Source organism: Salvelinus fontinalis, chromosome 20, assembly GCF_029448725.1.
Source record: "Salvelinus fontinalis isolate EN_2023a chromosome 20, ASM2944872v1, whole genome shotgun sequence".
NCBI lineage: Eukaryota > Metazoa > Chordata > Actinopteri > Salmoniformes > Salmonidae > Salvelinus > Salvelinus fontinalis.
The window spans coordinates 2738957-2753219 of NC_074684.1; the positions used below are offsets into that span (position 1 = coordinate 2738957).

A 14263-nucleotide genomic window follows, 5' to 3' on the forward strand; every position below is an offset into this window, starting at 1 on the left:
TCTAGCTGTTAGTCTAGCTTTCTCTCTCTCTCTCCCTCCCTCTCACTCTCTCTCCCTCCCTCCCTCTCTCCTTCTCTCTCATCCTCCCTCCCTCTCTCTCTCTCACCCTCTCTCTCTTCCTCCCTCCCTCTCTCTCTCCCTCACTCTCACCCTCTCTCACCCTCTCTCACCCTCTCTCTCCCTCTCTCTCTCCCTCTCACCCTCTCTCTCCCTCTCACCCTCTCTCTCTTCCTCTCACCCTCTCTCTCTGCCTATCTCCCTCCCTCTCCTGTATGGTCCACTGCAGGAAGTGGGAGCCATTTGACAGGATCCAGGCTGGTTATGTATGAGACCAGTAACCTAATCAAAGGCCTTGACAGCCAGGAGACCAAAACACAACATAACACTTCCAATAATGTATTTATTGACCTCGTTTACTGGACTCCCTATACAGACATAATGTACTTTCACACACAGAGTGAGTGGGCAAGTCCTCATCCCTTGTGGCCCAATCTGGACCGTTTATTCAAGTGTTTTCTTTCATTTGTACGGGTGTAAGATTACACACATTTTATTTATTTAGGGTGCTAGATCGAATCCCTGAGCTGACAAGGTACAAATCTGTCGTTCTGCACCTGAACAAGGCAGTTAAGCTACTGTTCCTAGGCCGTCATTGTAAATAAGAATTTGTTCTGAAATGACTTGCCTAGTCAAATAAATAAATCAAAATGATCAGGGAGTCATACTGTGAACAATGTCTCTTTTACAGATGAGCCCTGAATTATAGAAATGACAGAAAATTCACACATCAAAATATAGGTGCAAGATGCAAGCAGAAAGAAAAACACGGTCATAAAAAACAAACACATTCATCAACAAATACGTCTTCAATCAGCTTTATGAATTCCCCTAGAAGCACCAAAACATCAAATCGAAGAACATTTTTGTTCCACGAAATAAGGTGCGAGAAAGCTTATAGCCGATTTACCTAACTTAGTAGAGACAAAGGGAATTTCCAGAGTTAACCATCCTTGAGACTGGGTGTGGTAGCTCACAAGTCTAAAGTTTAGTAATCGTGTTCGGTACAGTGGGACTATTTGTAAAAGGGCTTTATACATGAAAACATAGCAATGTATTAACCTACGTGACATCAAAGAGGGCCAACCAACTTTCTGGTAGAAGGATGCAGTGATGACTACTAAAACTGTTACCCATAATATAGTGCGGTGTGCTATGAGAAACTGCATCGAACGGCTTTAATGAAGTGGCAGCTGTGTTCATGTAGATGATGTCGCCGTAGTCTAGGACTGATTGGAACGTCAACGGAATAATCTGCGTTCTACTATTTAGCGAGAGGCTTCTTCTATTTCTATAGAAGAAGCGCATTTCTCTTAAGCACACAGCTTCTTAACTAACTCATCAATATGCTTTTTAAAAGACAGCTTTTCATCTATCAAGATGCCCCAATAGATAACTCAGATTTCTCTCTCTTCTGATTGACAAAATTCTAATGCCCAGGTATTTGTAAGCAGGGACACGATCGATACGGACACCATCCAAAATACATGTTTTGAAATTGTCAGAGTTATTTGATGCACTCCAGAGAACAAAATATACTACAATGGACATATAACGAAGCATGTTCACATCCATGGGTGTGCTGTATAACCCCCAGCTGTGATAAACTGGCGTTGTGAGAGTGAGATTTCAGATGTGGTGGATGGGTGTGTGTGTGTATTCTACACAGTAATATCAGGTACATAACAATAGTAGCAGGTTGTGGGGGTAACTGACCTTGTCTGAGTAGGGTTCCTCTGTGAGGTCAATGCCCTCGGCCTCCAGTCTCTGCTCCAGCACGGTGTGGAGATCGACGGCCATCTTAACATGGGACACCTTCCTGGCCACCGTCATCTTGCCACTACCCCCCTGGATCTGAGCCTGAGGGCAGGCCGACTCGGGCAGGTCAGACAGCCAAGGAGGGGGCACGGCCGGGGGTGTGCCTGGTTCCTCTGGTTCTAGAGAGGGGGTGGTGGGGGAGGCTGGAGTAGGGCTGGCTGGAGAGGGGGAGATAGGGGTACTAGAGGCCTTACTGGGAAGGGCTGGAGCCCTGTAACTGGGGCTGCTGATGACAGGGCTGGGGGGATGAGAGTTGGTGGTGGTGGAGATATAGGAATGAGTTGGGGAGGAGAGGACAAGAGAGGGGTGGCACATCCCATTGGCTAAGCGCTCCTTGGACTTCTTGATTGGAACAGGAGGGGGCACTGGGGGCTTTTTGGGGTGAGTCCAGATGCTCCTCTCCCCCAGCTGGGTTTCAGGAGGGCTGGAGATCAGGTTGGGCAGGCTTTTCTGGGGCTGGGGAAGCAAGGCAATGGAACAGGGTGGTCTGAGGGGCAGCTGGGAGGGCACAGGGGGGAGGTCAGAATGCCCTTTAGGGCTCACAGCAATCCCCCCATTCTGAGCCGGTGGTGAACCCCTATCTCCATGAGCCTGGAGGCCCTTCACTGGGCTGGTGGTGCCCAACTCGGAGCCACCATTAGCGGGCTTGGGTTCCAGGCTGTGGTCCTTCGTCTGGTCGAAGCCCTGTTCCCAGTGGAGGTCCCCCAGGGAGTGGGATCTCTTCCAGGCCTGGGGGCCGGTGGCCTCCATTGGCCCGTCCAGGTCCTCACAGCTGAGACTGGCTGGCATGGGGGTCCGGCGGGGGCCCTTCCTCAGTCCCAGCATGCTCAAGCCCCTCAAGGTGGGCTTGAGGAAGAAGTGCTTGGTGAAGTTGACTGTGCGCTCCATCTTGCTCTGCTGCAGGGCCTCAGTGGACTGGGTCATGGGCAGGGTGGGGTAGTCTGGGGACTGGAGGCCCACAGAGGAGCGGTTGGAGCGAGATGTCTTTCTGCTCTTGCCTGAAACACAGTGAACAACATATCCCTCTTCATTCTAGAGCTGCGACCGGTTGCATGAACATATCCCGAAGACTTTGACTTCAAACAGATAGCGAACAGAACACTAACTGAAACGTGATACTGAGGTGTACATTGCATTGGATAATGGATTTCATATCCCTATGGGTGCTGTGCTGTTTGCATTGCAATTTTGATTCTCACTGGTCAGTTGTTAATGTGAAGGGGACACGTGAATCTGAAACAACCTGTTGACACAGCGCTTTACAGCAGAGACACTGAAGTGGTTCAGTCTCCATCTCACTATTTATGGCCTTAGATCAGCAGGTTGCTCTTATTTAAGAGTACCGTTGGACACGGTGACATTGTGTCATCTGTCAGTCGAAAGCATGAGAACAGCACCGTTTCTCCAACTCCATGCTATAAACGCATGTCCTATTGTGCACTCTACTTACACCACAGTACGGCGGGCCATACAGTAGTGTAGCTGAGGCAAAACTAGCCTGTGTAACGTTCAACTAGCCAGATGAGTGTGCATAACACCAAGAAAATGCTATTTTTAGTGACGCTAGCCTTGCAAATGCAATGCTGCACTCGTGCTACAATTTCAGATGCAGAACGTCAGTATAGTACGTCTCAGAAAACACGTTACAATAACACCAGGCGAGGGGCCAACCTACCATCATGGCTTATTAGAGCAACATGAAGACGTGTCTTAAAGAGCACTAGATGCCATTTATCAAGTCTCGTTTAATAATGAATAGTGCAATTACATGATACACAATTTGTGTCACACATAGCACACACACGTCAGTAATCTGTATCTCTATTCATTTGGAGAGCGGTGAAAGGTCTGTGCAGATTGAAGTCAGTCTGATGTTTTTAAAGTTGATGTGCGGTTTCAATGTGCTTGTTATTGCCAATTTTCCCTCCAAAGATGTTTGCTATCTGGCCCAGCTAACCACCATCCCAGGCTAGCTTCCAATCAGTTGTTTAATAAAGAGATTTTGGATTTCCTATCAGGGCATAAGACAAAAGTATTGACCCCAGAGTCAGATGTCTGCTTTTCAACATAAATTAATGCTCAAACACTCTAATACACACAACTATTCTTAAAAAACAGACGCGCAGTAATCGATTCTTTGTGATGGTAGTACATCAGTTGTGAGGAATGATTCATCTTTAAGAATGATCTGGCCTTATTGGCCATGCACTCTTAAAATCTCCACCCGGCACAGCCAGAAGAGGATTGGCCACCCCACGGAGCCTGGTACCTTTCCAGGTTTCTTCCTAGGTTCCTGCCTTTCTAGGGAGTTTTCCTAGCAACTGTGCTTCTATGTTTTTAATTGCTTGCTCTTTGGGGTATCTGTAGAAGTACTTTGTGATGCAAAAAGGGATTTATAAAATACATTTGATTGATTGATGAGGTCACACTTATGTAACAGTTATGCTCTGAAGACCATGTCCAATATACACTGAGTGTACAAAACATTAGGAACACCCCCTTTTGCAGTCAGGACAGCCTTAATTCGCCGGGGCAAGGTGTCAACATAATTTCACAGGGATGCTGGCCCATGTTGACTCCATTGCTTCCCATAGTTCTGTTAAGTTGGCTGGATGTCCTTTGGGTTGTCAACCATTCTTGACACACACAAACAAACTTGTGCACCTGGCACCTACTACCGTACCCCGTTCAAAGGCACTTACATCTTTTGTCTTGCCCATTCACCCTCTAAATGGCACATATACACAATCCATGTCTCAATTGTCTCAAGGCTTAAAAATCCTTCTCAACCAGTCTACACTGACTGAAGTGGATTTAAAAGTGACATCATTAAGGGATCATAGCTTTCACCTGGATTCACTTGGTCAGTCTTTGTCATGGAAAGAGCAGGTGTTCCTAATGTTTTGTACAGTCAGTGTATATCTATGTTCATAATCGTGAATCTTGCTATAAGTGCTATAAGCAGAAGTGACAGCAATTTACAATGCAATAGATGGAATGATTGTTGCACTTGATCATATTACCGGTCACTAATTAAGATGGGACAAGACCAGAGACTGAACAACTAGTAGTTGATTTTTGTGTCAGACACACAGCACATGTTTTTATAACAGACATACCCCTCTCCAGCTTCACAACAACTTTGTCAATATGACTTGACTATGATAATTGACCATCCAATGTTATACCTAGGAGTTTAATTTCATCAACTTTCTCAATGGTCACACCCATTATGCACAACTCCAGCTGAGGTTTAGGTCTTAGAGATACAATGCTTTTAGTTTTAGGTGTATTTAAGACCAGTTTATTATTAGTCACCTATTCTGATACTGACTGTAACACCTTATTTAGAATTTCAGTGAGCTCACTGGCTTTGAGTGCTGACATGTAAAGTATGGAACTGTGGTGGTTGGTGGTACTTAAAATGGGGAATAAACGGAATGGTCTCAAACACATCAAAAACCTTGTTTTCTATGTGTTTGATGCCATTCCGTTCACACCATTTAGTTCATTATCATGAGCCGTCCTCCCCTCACCAGCTTCCTCTAGTTTGGAATCATCCGCATACATCATCATTCTAGCTTTGTGTAAAAAAGATTTCTCCCGACATATTGTTGGCAGCTTGGCTACTATTCTCATTGTATAACCACGATTTGTGCCGCTAAATATGCACATTTTCGAACAAACTCTATATGTATTGTGTAATATGATGTTATAGGACTGTCATCTGAAGAAGTTTGAGAAGGTTAGTGAAAAAATTCATATATTTTGCTGGTTTATTCGTTATCGCTATTGTTGGCCTGAATCAATGCTGTTGTGTGGTTGGCTATTGTAGTAAGCTAATATAATGCTATATTGTGTTTTCGCTGTAAAACACTTAAAAAATCTGAAATATTGGCTGGATTCACAAGATCTTTGTCTTTCATTTGCTGTACGCTGTGTATTTTTCAGAAATGTTTTATGATGAGTAATTAGCTAATACACGATGGTCTCTGTAGTTATTCTAGTTGCTTTGGTGAGAGTTGTGATGGTGGCTGCAATGGTAAACTATGATTTATACCTGAAATATGCACATTTTTCTAACAAAACATATGCTATACAATAAATATGTTATCATACTGTCAACTGATGAAGTTGTTTCTTGGTTAGTGGCTATTTATATCTTTATTTGGTCGAAATTGTGATAGCTACCTATGCAGGAAAAAAATGGTGGAAAAAAAAGTTGTGTCTTTTGCTATCGTGGTTAGCTAATAGATTTACATATTGTGTCTTCCCTGTAAAACATTTTAAAAATCAGAAATGATGGCTGGATTCACAAGATGTGTATCTTTCATCTGGTGTCTTGGACTTGTGATTTAATGACATTTAGATGCTAGTATTTACTTGTGACGCTATGCTAGGCTATGCTAGTCAGCTTTTTTACTGATGGGGGTGCTCCCGGATCCGGGATTGTGATGAAGTAGAAGTTAACTGACTTACCTAGTTAAATGATGAGTTCTATTGGATAAATAACTCTCCAACCATGTGATGGCAGGTGATGTAAAGCCATATCAAGTGAATTTCTTCAATAACAATTTATGATCAATAACATCAAAGGCTGCACTGAAATCTAACAATACAGCTACAACTATCATCTTATTATCCATTTATTTTAACCAGTCATCAGTCATCTGAGTCAGTGCAGTACAAGTTGAGGGCCTTTTTCAATACACATGTTGAAATTCTTGTTCTCTGAAAAATAGCATTGTATTCGGTCAAACACAATTATCTCCATCAGTTTACTAAGAACTGTCAGCAAACTGATTGGGTGGCTGTTAGAGCCAGCAAAGGATACTTTACTATTTTTATGCAGTGGAAGTGCTTCCTTCCACTGTCACTACAGACACCCTGGTTCAAATCCAGGGTGTATCACAACAGGCCGTGATTGGGAGTACCATAGGGCGGCGCACAATTGGCCCAGCATTGTCTGGGTTTGGCCTTCATTGTAAATAAGAATTTGTTCTTAACTGACTTGCCTAGTTAAATAAGGGTTGTCATTTCACTTCTGAGTTTTTCCACTTGAAATTATTGGCAATATAGAAAGGTTATAAATGATATGGTTATAAATGATTATGTGATTATTGGAGGCAGGTGTGTTAGCTGGGGCTGGGGCAAAACTGTGACACCAATCAGGCCCTTCGAGGACTGGAATTGTTTTACATCTTCAACAAAACAGTGCTGAGAAGACATTTTGTATGAAATTCCTTTAGGTCCAACTTTTGGCACTTTGAATTTCCTTGTTATTGCCACAATGTTATGGTCATGTCTTAAAGTAATGATGGACTGTCGTTTCTCTTTGCTTATTTGAGTTGTTCTTGCCATAATATGGACTTGGGGCTATCTTCTGTATACCACCCCTACCTTGTCACAACACAACTGATTGGCTCAAACGCATTAAGAAGGGAAGACATTCCACAAATTAACATTTAACAAGGCACACTTGTTAATTGAAATACATTCCAAGTGACTACCTCATGAAGCTGGTTGAGAGAATGCCAAGAGTGTGCAAAGCTGTCAACAAGGCAAAGGGTTGTTGCTTTGAAGAATCTCAAATATAAAATATATTTTGATTTGTTTAACACTTTTTTTTGGTTACTGCATGATTCCATATGTGTTATTTCATAGTTTTGATGTCTACACTATTATTCTACAGTGCAGAAAACAGTAAAAATAAAGAAAAAGCCTGAAATGAGTAGGTGTGTCAAAGCTTTTGACTGGTACTGTACGTAGGAGGATGGTTGAGAGAGAGTTATGGCTGTAGTAGAGAACGTATGAAGCAGAATAGTGCAGATTGGTTTGGCAGGGTGACCATATAGAGACAAAGTAAAATACATTTATTAAAATGCAGAATGTACACTGAAATGTTATGCAGCTAATGGAGAGTGTTAACGACTGAGATGGAGAAACGTGAGACACAAAGAAAGAAGGAAGAGACATGAAATAAAGCAAGCAGGCCGGAGTAACTTCCATCACAGAAGTGGTTTATTCCCACAACTCAAATCTCTACTGTGGCAGATTGCACATCTTTCAGATCCGTTACGACACACACACATAGAACAGAACAGAGAGAGAACCCACTGGGCAAAAACTGGTTGAATCAATGTTGTTTCCAAGTTATTTCAACAAAGAAATTCAATGTAATCATTTACATTTACATTTAAGTCATTTAGCAGACGCTCTTATCCAGAGCGACTTACAAGTACATACATTCATACTTTTTTTGTACTGGCTGTAATGACTTGAATAAATGTGGAAAACTGATTGGATTTGCAAAAAGTAATCAACGTGAGGCAATTTCGTTTTTTTCCCCCCTAACTTTTATCCTACATCCAATGACATGGTGACATTTTTTGTTGATTTCACGTTGAATTCACTTTATTTGACAACTCAAAACGACATGTTGAAATAAAGTCTGTGCCCAGTGGGACGTCAATTATTTAAGCTATGATTGAAGCTAAAACACAGAATTTAACAGTAGGGGGAAAGCAAAGCACAGTCATCTTTGAATTTTTGTACTTTTTTCTTCCTAATTTCGTGACATCCAATTGGTAGTTACAGTCTTGTCCCATCGCTGCAACTCCCATACAGACTCGGGAGAGGCGAAGACCGAGAGCCATGCGTCCTCTGAAACACGACCCTGCACTGCTTCTTGACACTGCTCGCTTAATCCGGAAGCCATCCGCACCAATGTATCGGAGGTAACTCCGTACAACTGGCGACCAAAGCCAGCTTGCAGGTGCCCGGCCCGCCACAAGGAGTCGCTAGAGCGCGATGGGACAAGAAAATCACGGCAGGCCAAACCCTCCACTAACCCTGACAACACTGGGCCAAATGTGCGCCGCCTCATGGGTTTGTCAGTCACGGCCGGCTGTGACACAGCCTGGGATCAAACCTGGGGCTGTAGTGAAGCCTCAAGCATTGCGAAGCAGTGTGCACACTGTCTTTTTAAAGGGGAGTTTGAGTAGTCTTAACTACACACAAAATGTTCTCACAAATATAAATCTGAAATACACTTCCATAATCAGATAATAATATGTCTGCTTTTTTATATGTCCACTATCATTAAAAAATATTTCTATCCAATATTTTTTGGGGTTGTTTAGGCACGTACGATCTTTGTGCAACATTGTCACTATGAAACAAAGCACAAGATAAGTTACAGAAATGTTTTCAAGTGACTTGAAATGGCATGGAGAAGAGAGAATGAGCCGGGATTGGGAGAATGGATACAGAGCCATAAACACAGCAAACAATTGGGCAGTGACTTTACAAGGTTAGTTATTTACAAGGTCTTAGTTTCTACAGTAATAGCTCTCAAAAGAAACACTCCCTCGTGGCGTCATGATTGGTTTGGTCTCCCAGCAACCACTCAGCCTCCTGAGGCGAAAGAGGAGGAGTAAGAGGAGGGGTTCGCTGTCCATTGTGAGATTAGAGCAACATGGGCACTAGGCTCGAGTTGGACAGAGCACTTCTGTGCATTTGAGATGTGGGGTGTTGTTCTCTTTGTGCATAGGGCCCCATTGTAGGGTAAACTAGCGATCTGGGCTTGGGGGTAGGATAGGGCTTCTGCAGTGAAGGCAGAGAGAGCCTGAAGATGGAGAGGGCAGTGGAAAGAGTGGAGTGACAAAGAGAAAAAGAGAGAGAAAGAAAGAGAGAGAGGGGGGGGGATGCATCTCTCCCCTTACTATGACACTACGCAGCTAGGTGGGGCGGAGGTAAGTGGGGTGGGGGGTGTGGGTGGAGCTAGGAGACAGACATAACGGATAGAGAGCGGAGAGGTTTGATTGGCTGGCCTCGGTCCAATGGAGTGCGATGACGGGCGGTTCAGGTGAGAATGCTGAAGCATGGCAGAGGAGGAGGAAGAGGAAGAGGAGTTGGCCCAGAGTGGAGGAGGAATCACAGTCACTGTAGCGCTAGGCTCAGGCTAGGCTAACGCCAAGCTAATGCCAGGCTAATCCCATTAGCGAGAGGCTAGGCTACTCATTACCATTCTCCAGGTTCTCATTGCTTTCGTAGCAGCCGGAGTCACGTGGCGAGTCGCCCACCAGGCCGTGGCCCTCTGACAGCAGCTTCTCCTGAGAGCCTGACAGGCCGCTACGCTCCGGTTCACTGCTGCCTATAAGACACACACGACACAGAGACAATATAGTCAGACATCCAGAAACATACAGAATGATGTAGTATCGCAGTGAGTGTGTGTGTGTGTGTGTGTGTGTGTGTGTGTGTGTGTGTGTGTGTACTCACTGTCATACTCCTGCAGTAGCTCCACGGCGGTGAGCAACACAGCTCTGTGTTGAGGGTCTCTGATGTTGAGCTCATCTAGATCCTCCTCCTCCAACAGCTTGAAGGTGTCCAGGTCCTCATAGCCGTTAAACAAGAAGGTAGGCATGTGCTCCTGGAGAAGAGAGAACAGATTGCAGATCAGATCGTCATACACATGTTTCCTTCCAGTTCCCTGCTGCCAGTGACTGGAACGAACTGCAAAAATCACTGAAGCTGGAGACTCATATCTCCCTCACTAGCTTTAAGCACCAGCTGTCAGAGCAGCTCACAGATTACTGCACCTGTACATAGCCCATCTGTAAATAGCCCATCCAACTACCTCATCGCCGTACTGTATTTATTTATTTATCTTGCTCCTTTGCACCCCAGTATCTCTACTTGCACACTCATCTTCTGCACATCTACCATTCCAGTGTTTAATTGCTATATTGTAATTACACACACTGTATATATACTTTTTTCGTACTGTATGATTGACTGTATATTTGTTTTACTCCATGTGTAACTCTGTGTTGTTGTATGTGTCAAACTGCTTTGCTTTATCTAGGCCAGGTCGCAGTTGTAAATGAGAACTTGTTCTCAACTAGCCTACCTTGTTAAAAAAAATGTTTTATAATAAGTTATCTGCTAAACTGGCATAGGACCAATAGTTAAAGAAACAAAGGGCCTTTTTCCTCTTGCAAAAACAAGCTATGAGCTAAAAAAAAAATGGATCAATGAGGGAAGAGTTGGGAAGGGTGGGAAACAGAGTGATGAGGTGAAGGAGATTATCTACCACACCTTCCCACCACAGGCGACAAGGAGAATACACACACAATTGAACAGGAACACAAAGCTAGCCATTACACCCTGTGGTGCTATCTCTTAGTGGGAGGACACCAGGAATCCCAGTCTCAAAATATCACAGTACACCCCTCTGTTTGTTTTCGGGAATAGGCACAGCTAACATCAACGTTTCAACCCATCATAATTGGTTTCCACTTTCAACATGGAGATTGTGGAAACTGGTGCAGTCTAAAGTGTTGTCCAACCCACGCATCTAAAAGGGTACAATACCCACAGACTGCATGTCACCACTGCAACCATGGAGACTTCCATCCTTAGCGTAACAGTGAAGTTTAGCTCGATTTCTGCTAGGATAAGTAGAAATAAGGATGAGACCAAACCAAATACCACTACTCTACACAGCCACAAGAACCTTCTCATATGATCTTAGTCTTTTATGTGACCTAACATATTTGGGGGCCAAAACACATTTGCTCCAAGATACCCCATACAATCTTGTTCGAAATGTAACATTCAAAAGATTGAGAGTAGAAAGAGACGGAGTAGATGGCTGCTTCGACGCAAACTCCACTTTGGTCATTGTGTTTTTAGGAACGCCCTGAGAAGAACGCGGTCTATCTTACGTAGAACTTATGGAGTAAATATCCTAACTGAACTCCCTAATGCTAACCAGATCTGGACTGAGAAATCCAGAATTTGCCCTAGTACTTCTTTCAAATAAATCCTTGACAAAAACAATAATTTATCCTGAGAGTGACTTGAAACAGACCCAGAACAAGGTGTAACACAGTCTCGGCATAATGTCTTTACATGGTCCACATTTAATGGCTGGGTTAGGGGAACGTTTGTTTAGTCTGCTCTCCCTCTCCCTAAGTCACAACTACGTATGTGATGAAAGAGATGACATGCGCACCTTGATGCACATGTACTGTACAGTCGAATAGTAGCACGTATGGGAGGTCTCGGAGCCTGTAATATAGTTTCGCTCTGCCCAGGCAATGATAATGCACCATTATGTTACTTATGCCCTTGAGTAGAGAGCCCTTGGACATAGCCTGCTCTGTAATCTGTTTAGTCAGCGCTCCATCAGGCTGGGCTTACCCAGAAACAGCCCACCTACAGTGCTCTCTCCCTGAGGAGGCTGAGCTAGGCTGGCTGGTTTCTAGATGGCTGGGATATGAACCGGACTGTAGTAGGGAAGTTGTAGGACTACTGTTACCTTGTCCAGAAAATCTTAGCATTGGTGTGTGAGATTTGTGTGGAGTTGTGTGTGTGTGTGCGAGGGAGAGTTGAGAGTGCGTGTGCTCGCCTGGCATGTGCAAAGATGTGTGTGTGTCCAGTGTGCGCACCTTGAGGTTGATGCGTTCGAGCAGCTCCTCTACAGAGGTGGGTTTGGGAGGTCTGCCCTTCCTCTTCCTTCTCACGGGTCTCTTGGGCTTCTCCTCCTCCTCACTCAGCACGTCCACATAGATGAACTTAAAGGTGCCCACCTTGTTGTTGAGCAGACCCATCCACGTCCCCATGGGGGGCTTACTGATGATGTCAATCACATCCCCTCTCTGGAACACACCATATACAGGATATGTTTAGCACAAATCTAAAGCCAAACGCGATCTAGCCGAATCGTTAGTGCGTAAGACTGTGTGTGTGTGACTTACCTTCAGTTTGAGGGAATCTGAATCGTAGGGGCTAGGGGTGAAGTCAGCGTGTACTCGCGCCCTGCCACAGAAGGGCCCTCTGTAGGGAGGCTCCTCGTCGTCTCCATCCTCAGACTTGACACTCTCTCGGTTACTGGCTGACGAGTCTGTGGTGCTGACCGTCTGACCACCTGGATACACACAGACACACACATATCATATCCGCCACATACTGTAGAGCGATTCAATACTCATGTGATTTGAGAGTGTATTGCAACTAACTGAGCTTCTATTTATTTTAAACGAGAGAGTTGGATAAAATGTACTTCTATTCGTACAAAGCCTGAGTGAGTGTGTGAATACCGATTAATAACAGCTTTATAATTGAAAATGAACAGACAAAACGCATCACTTGAAACCAGTGGGTATACAGCGCGAGCGATGCTGTCTCCCCATAGACGTCTCTGTGTATAGCTGACTTGTGATGGTAAGTGTGGGAAGCAGAGAGCAAAGCCTTCCTATCTAATCACTAGCATGTGTCTTAGACCCTCTGACCTTATGGGCCCAGGCCAATACCAGTCAACAAGGGACAGACTCTCTCTCACTATCAAACTTACAAGAGGGTGGCAGCTAGCCTAGCGGTTAGAGAGTTGGGACAGTAACCAAAAGGTCGCTGGTGCAAATACCCGAGCCGACAAGGTGAAAAATATATCGATGTCCTTGGATAAGGCACTTAGCCCTAATTTGCTCTAGGGGCGACGTACAACACATTTCACTGCATCTGTTTGGTTTATGTGACACTAAAACATATATACAGTTTCAGTCAAAAGTTTGGACACACCTACTCATACAAGGGTTTTTCTTTATTTTTACTATTTTCTACATTGTAGAATAATAGTGAAGACATCAACACTATGAAATAACACATATGGAATCATGTAGTAACCAAAAAAGTGTTAAAATAAATCAAAATATATTTTAATTCTTCAAAGTAGCCACACATTGCCTTGTTGAAGCTTTGCACACTCTTGGCATTCTCTCAACCAGCTTCATGAGGAATGCTTTTACAACAGTCTTGATGGAGTTCCCACATATGCTGAGCACTTGTTGGCTGCTTTTCCCTCACTCTGCCGTCCAACTCATCCCAAACCATCTCAATTGGGTTGAGTTCGGGTGATTGTGGAGGCCAGGTCATCTGATGCAGCACTCCATCACTCTCCTTCTTGGTCAAATAGCCGTTACACAGCCTGGAGGTGTGTTTTGGGACATTGTCCAGTTGAAAAACAAATGATAGTACCACTAAACTATCCAAGATTCCAAGACGGCGTAGCAGTGGGATGTCTGTTTTGATTGTCTTGTCCCATCCCTAGTATATATCGTTATTTTCTTTGTATATATTTTGTATATGTTTTAACCTCGTAAAGCTGACTATCCTACCAATCCAAGACTTCGGCGATGTCATTTACAAAATAGCCCCCAACACTCTACTCAGCAAACTGGATGTAGTCTATCACAGTGCCATCCGTTTTGTCACCAAAGCCCCATATACTACCCACCACTCCGACCTGTATGCTCTCGATGGCTGGCCCTCGCTTCATATCCGTCACCAAACCCACTGGCTCCAGGTCATCTATAAGTCTTTG

General features: G+C 44.1%; 1 protein-coding gene across 6 annotated transcripts in view; it reads right to left on the bottom strand.

Annotated features, from left to right (window-relative positions):
• Positions 1-205: 205 nt before the first annotated feature.
• The window catches only part of LOC129817152 (SAM and SH3 domain-containing protein 1-like), a 333502-nt gene continuing 319444 nt past the window's right edge, over positions 206-14263 (bottom strand). For 3 of the 6 annotated variants that reach the window (XM_055872107.1, XM_055872104.1, XM_055872105.1), the window contains exons 14-18: positions 12642-12811; positions 12333-12542; positions 10159-10309; positions 9902-10030; positions 209-2873 (exon numbers count right to left, since the gene is read on the bottom strand). In XM_055872107.1, coding sequence (XP_055728082.1) covers positions 1732-2873; positions 9902-10030; positions 10159-10309; positions 12333-12542; positions 12642-12811 — 1802 coding nt within the window. In that variant the 3' untranslated portion in view covers positions 209-1731. Of the gene's footprint in view, positions 2874-9901; positions 10031-10158; positions 10310-12332; positions 12543-12641; positions 12812-14263 lie in introns of all 6 variants that reach the window. The other 3 variants (XM_055872103.1, XM_055872102.1, XM_055872101.1) reach the window with 2 other exon arrangements.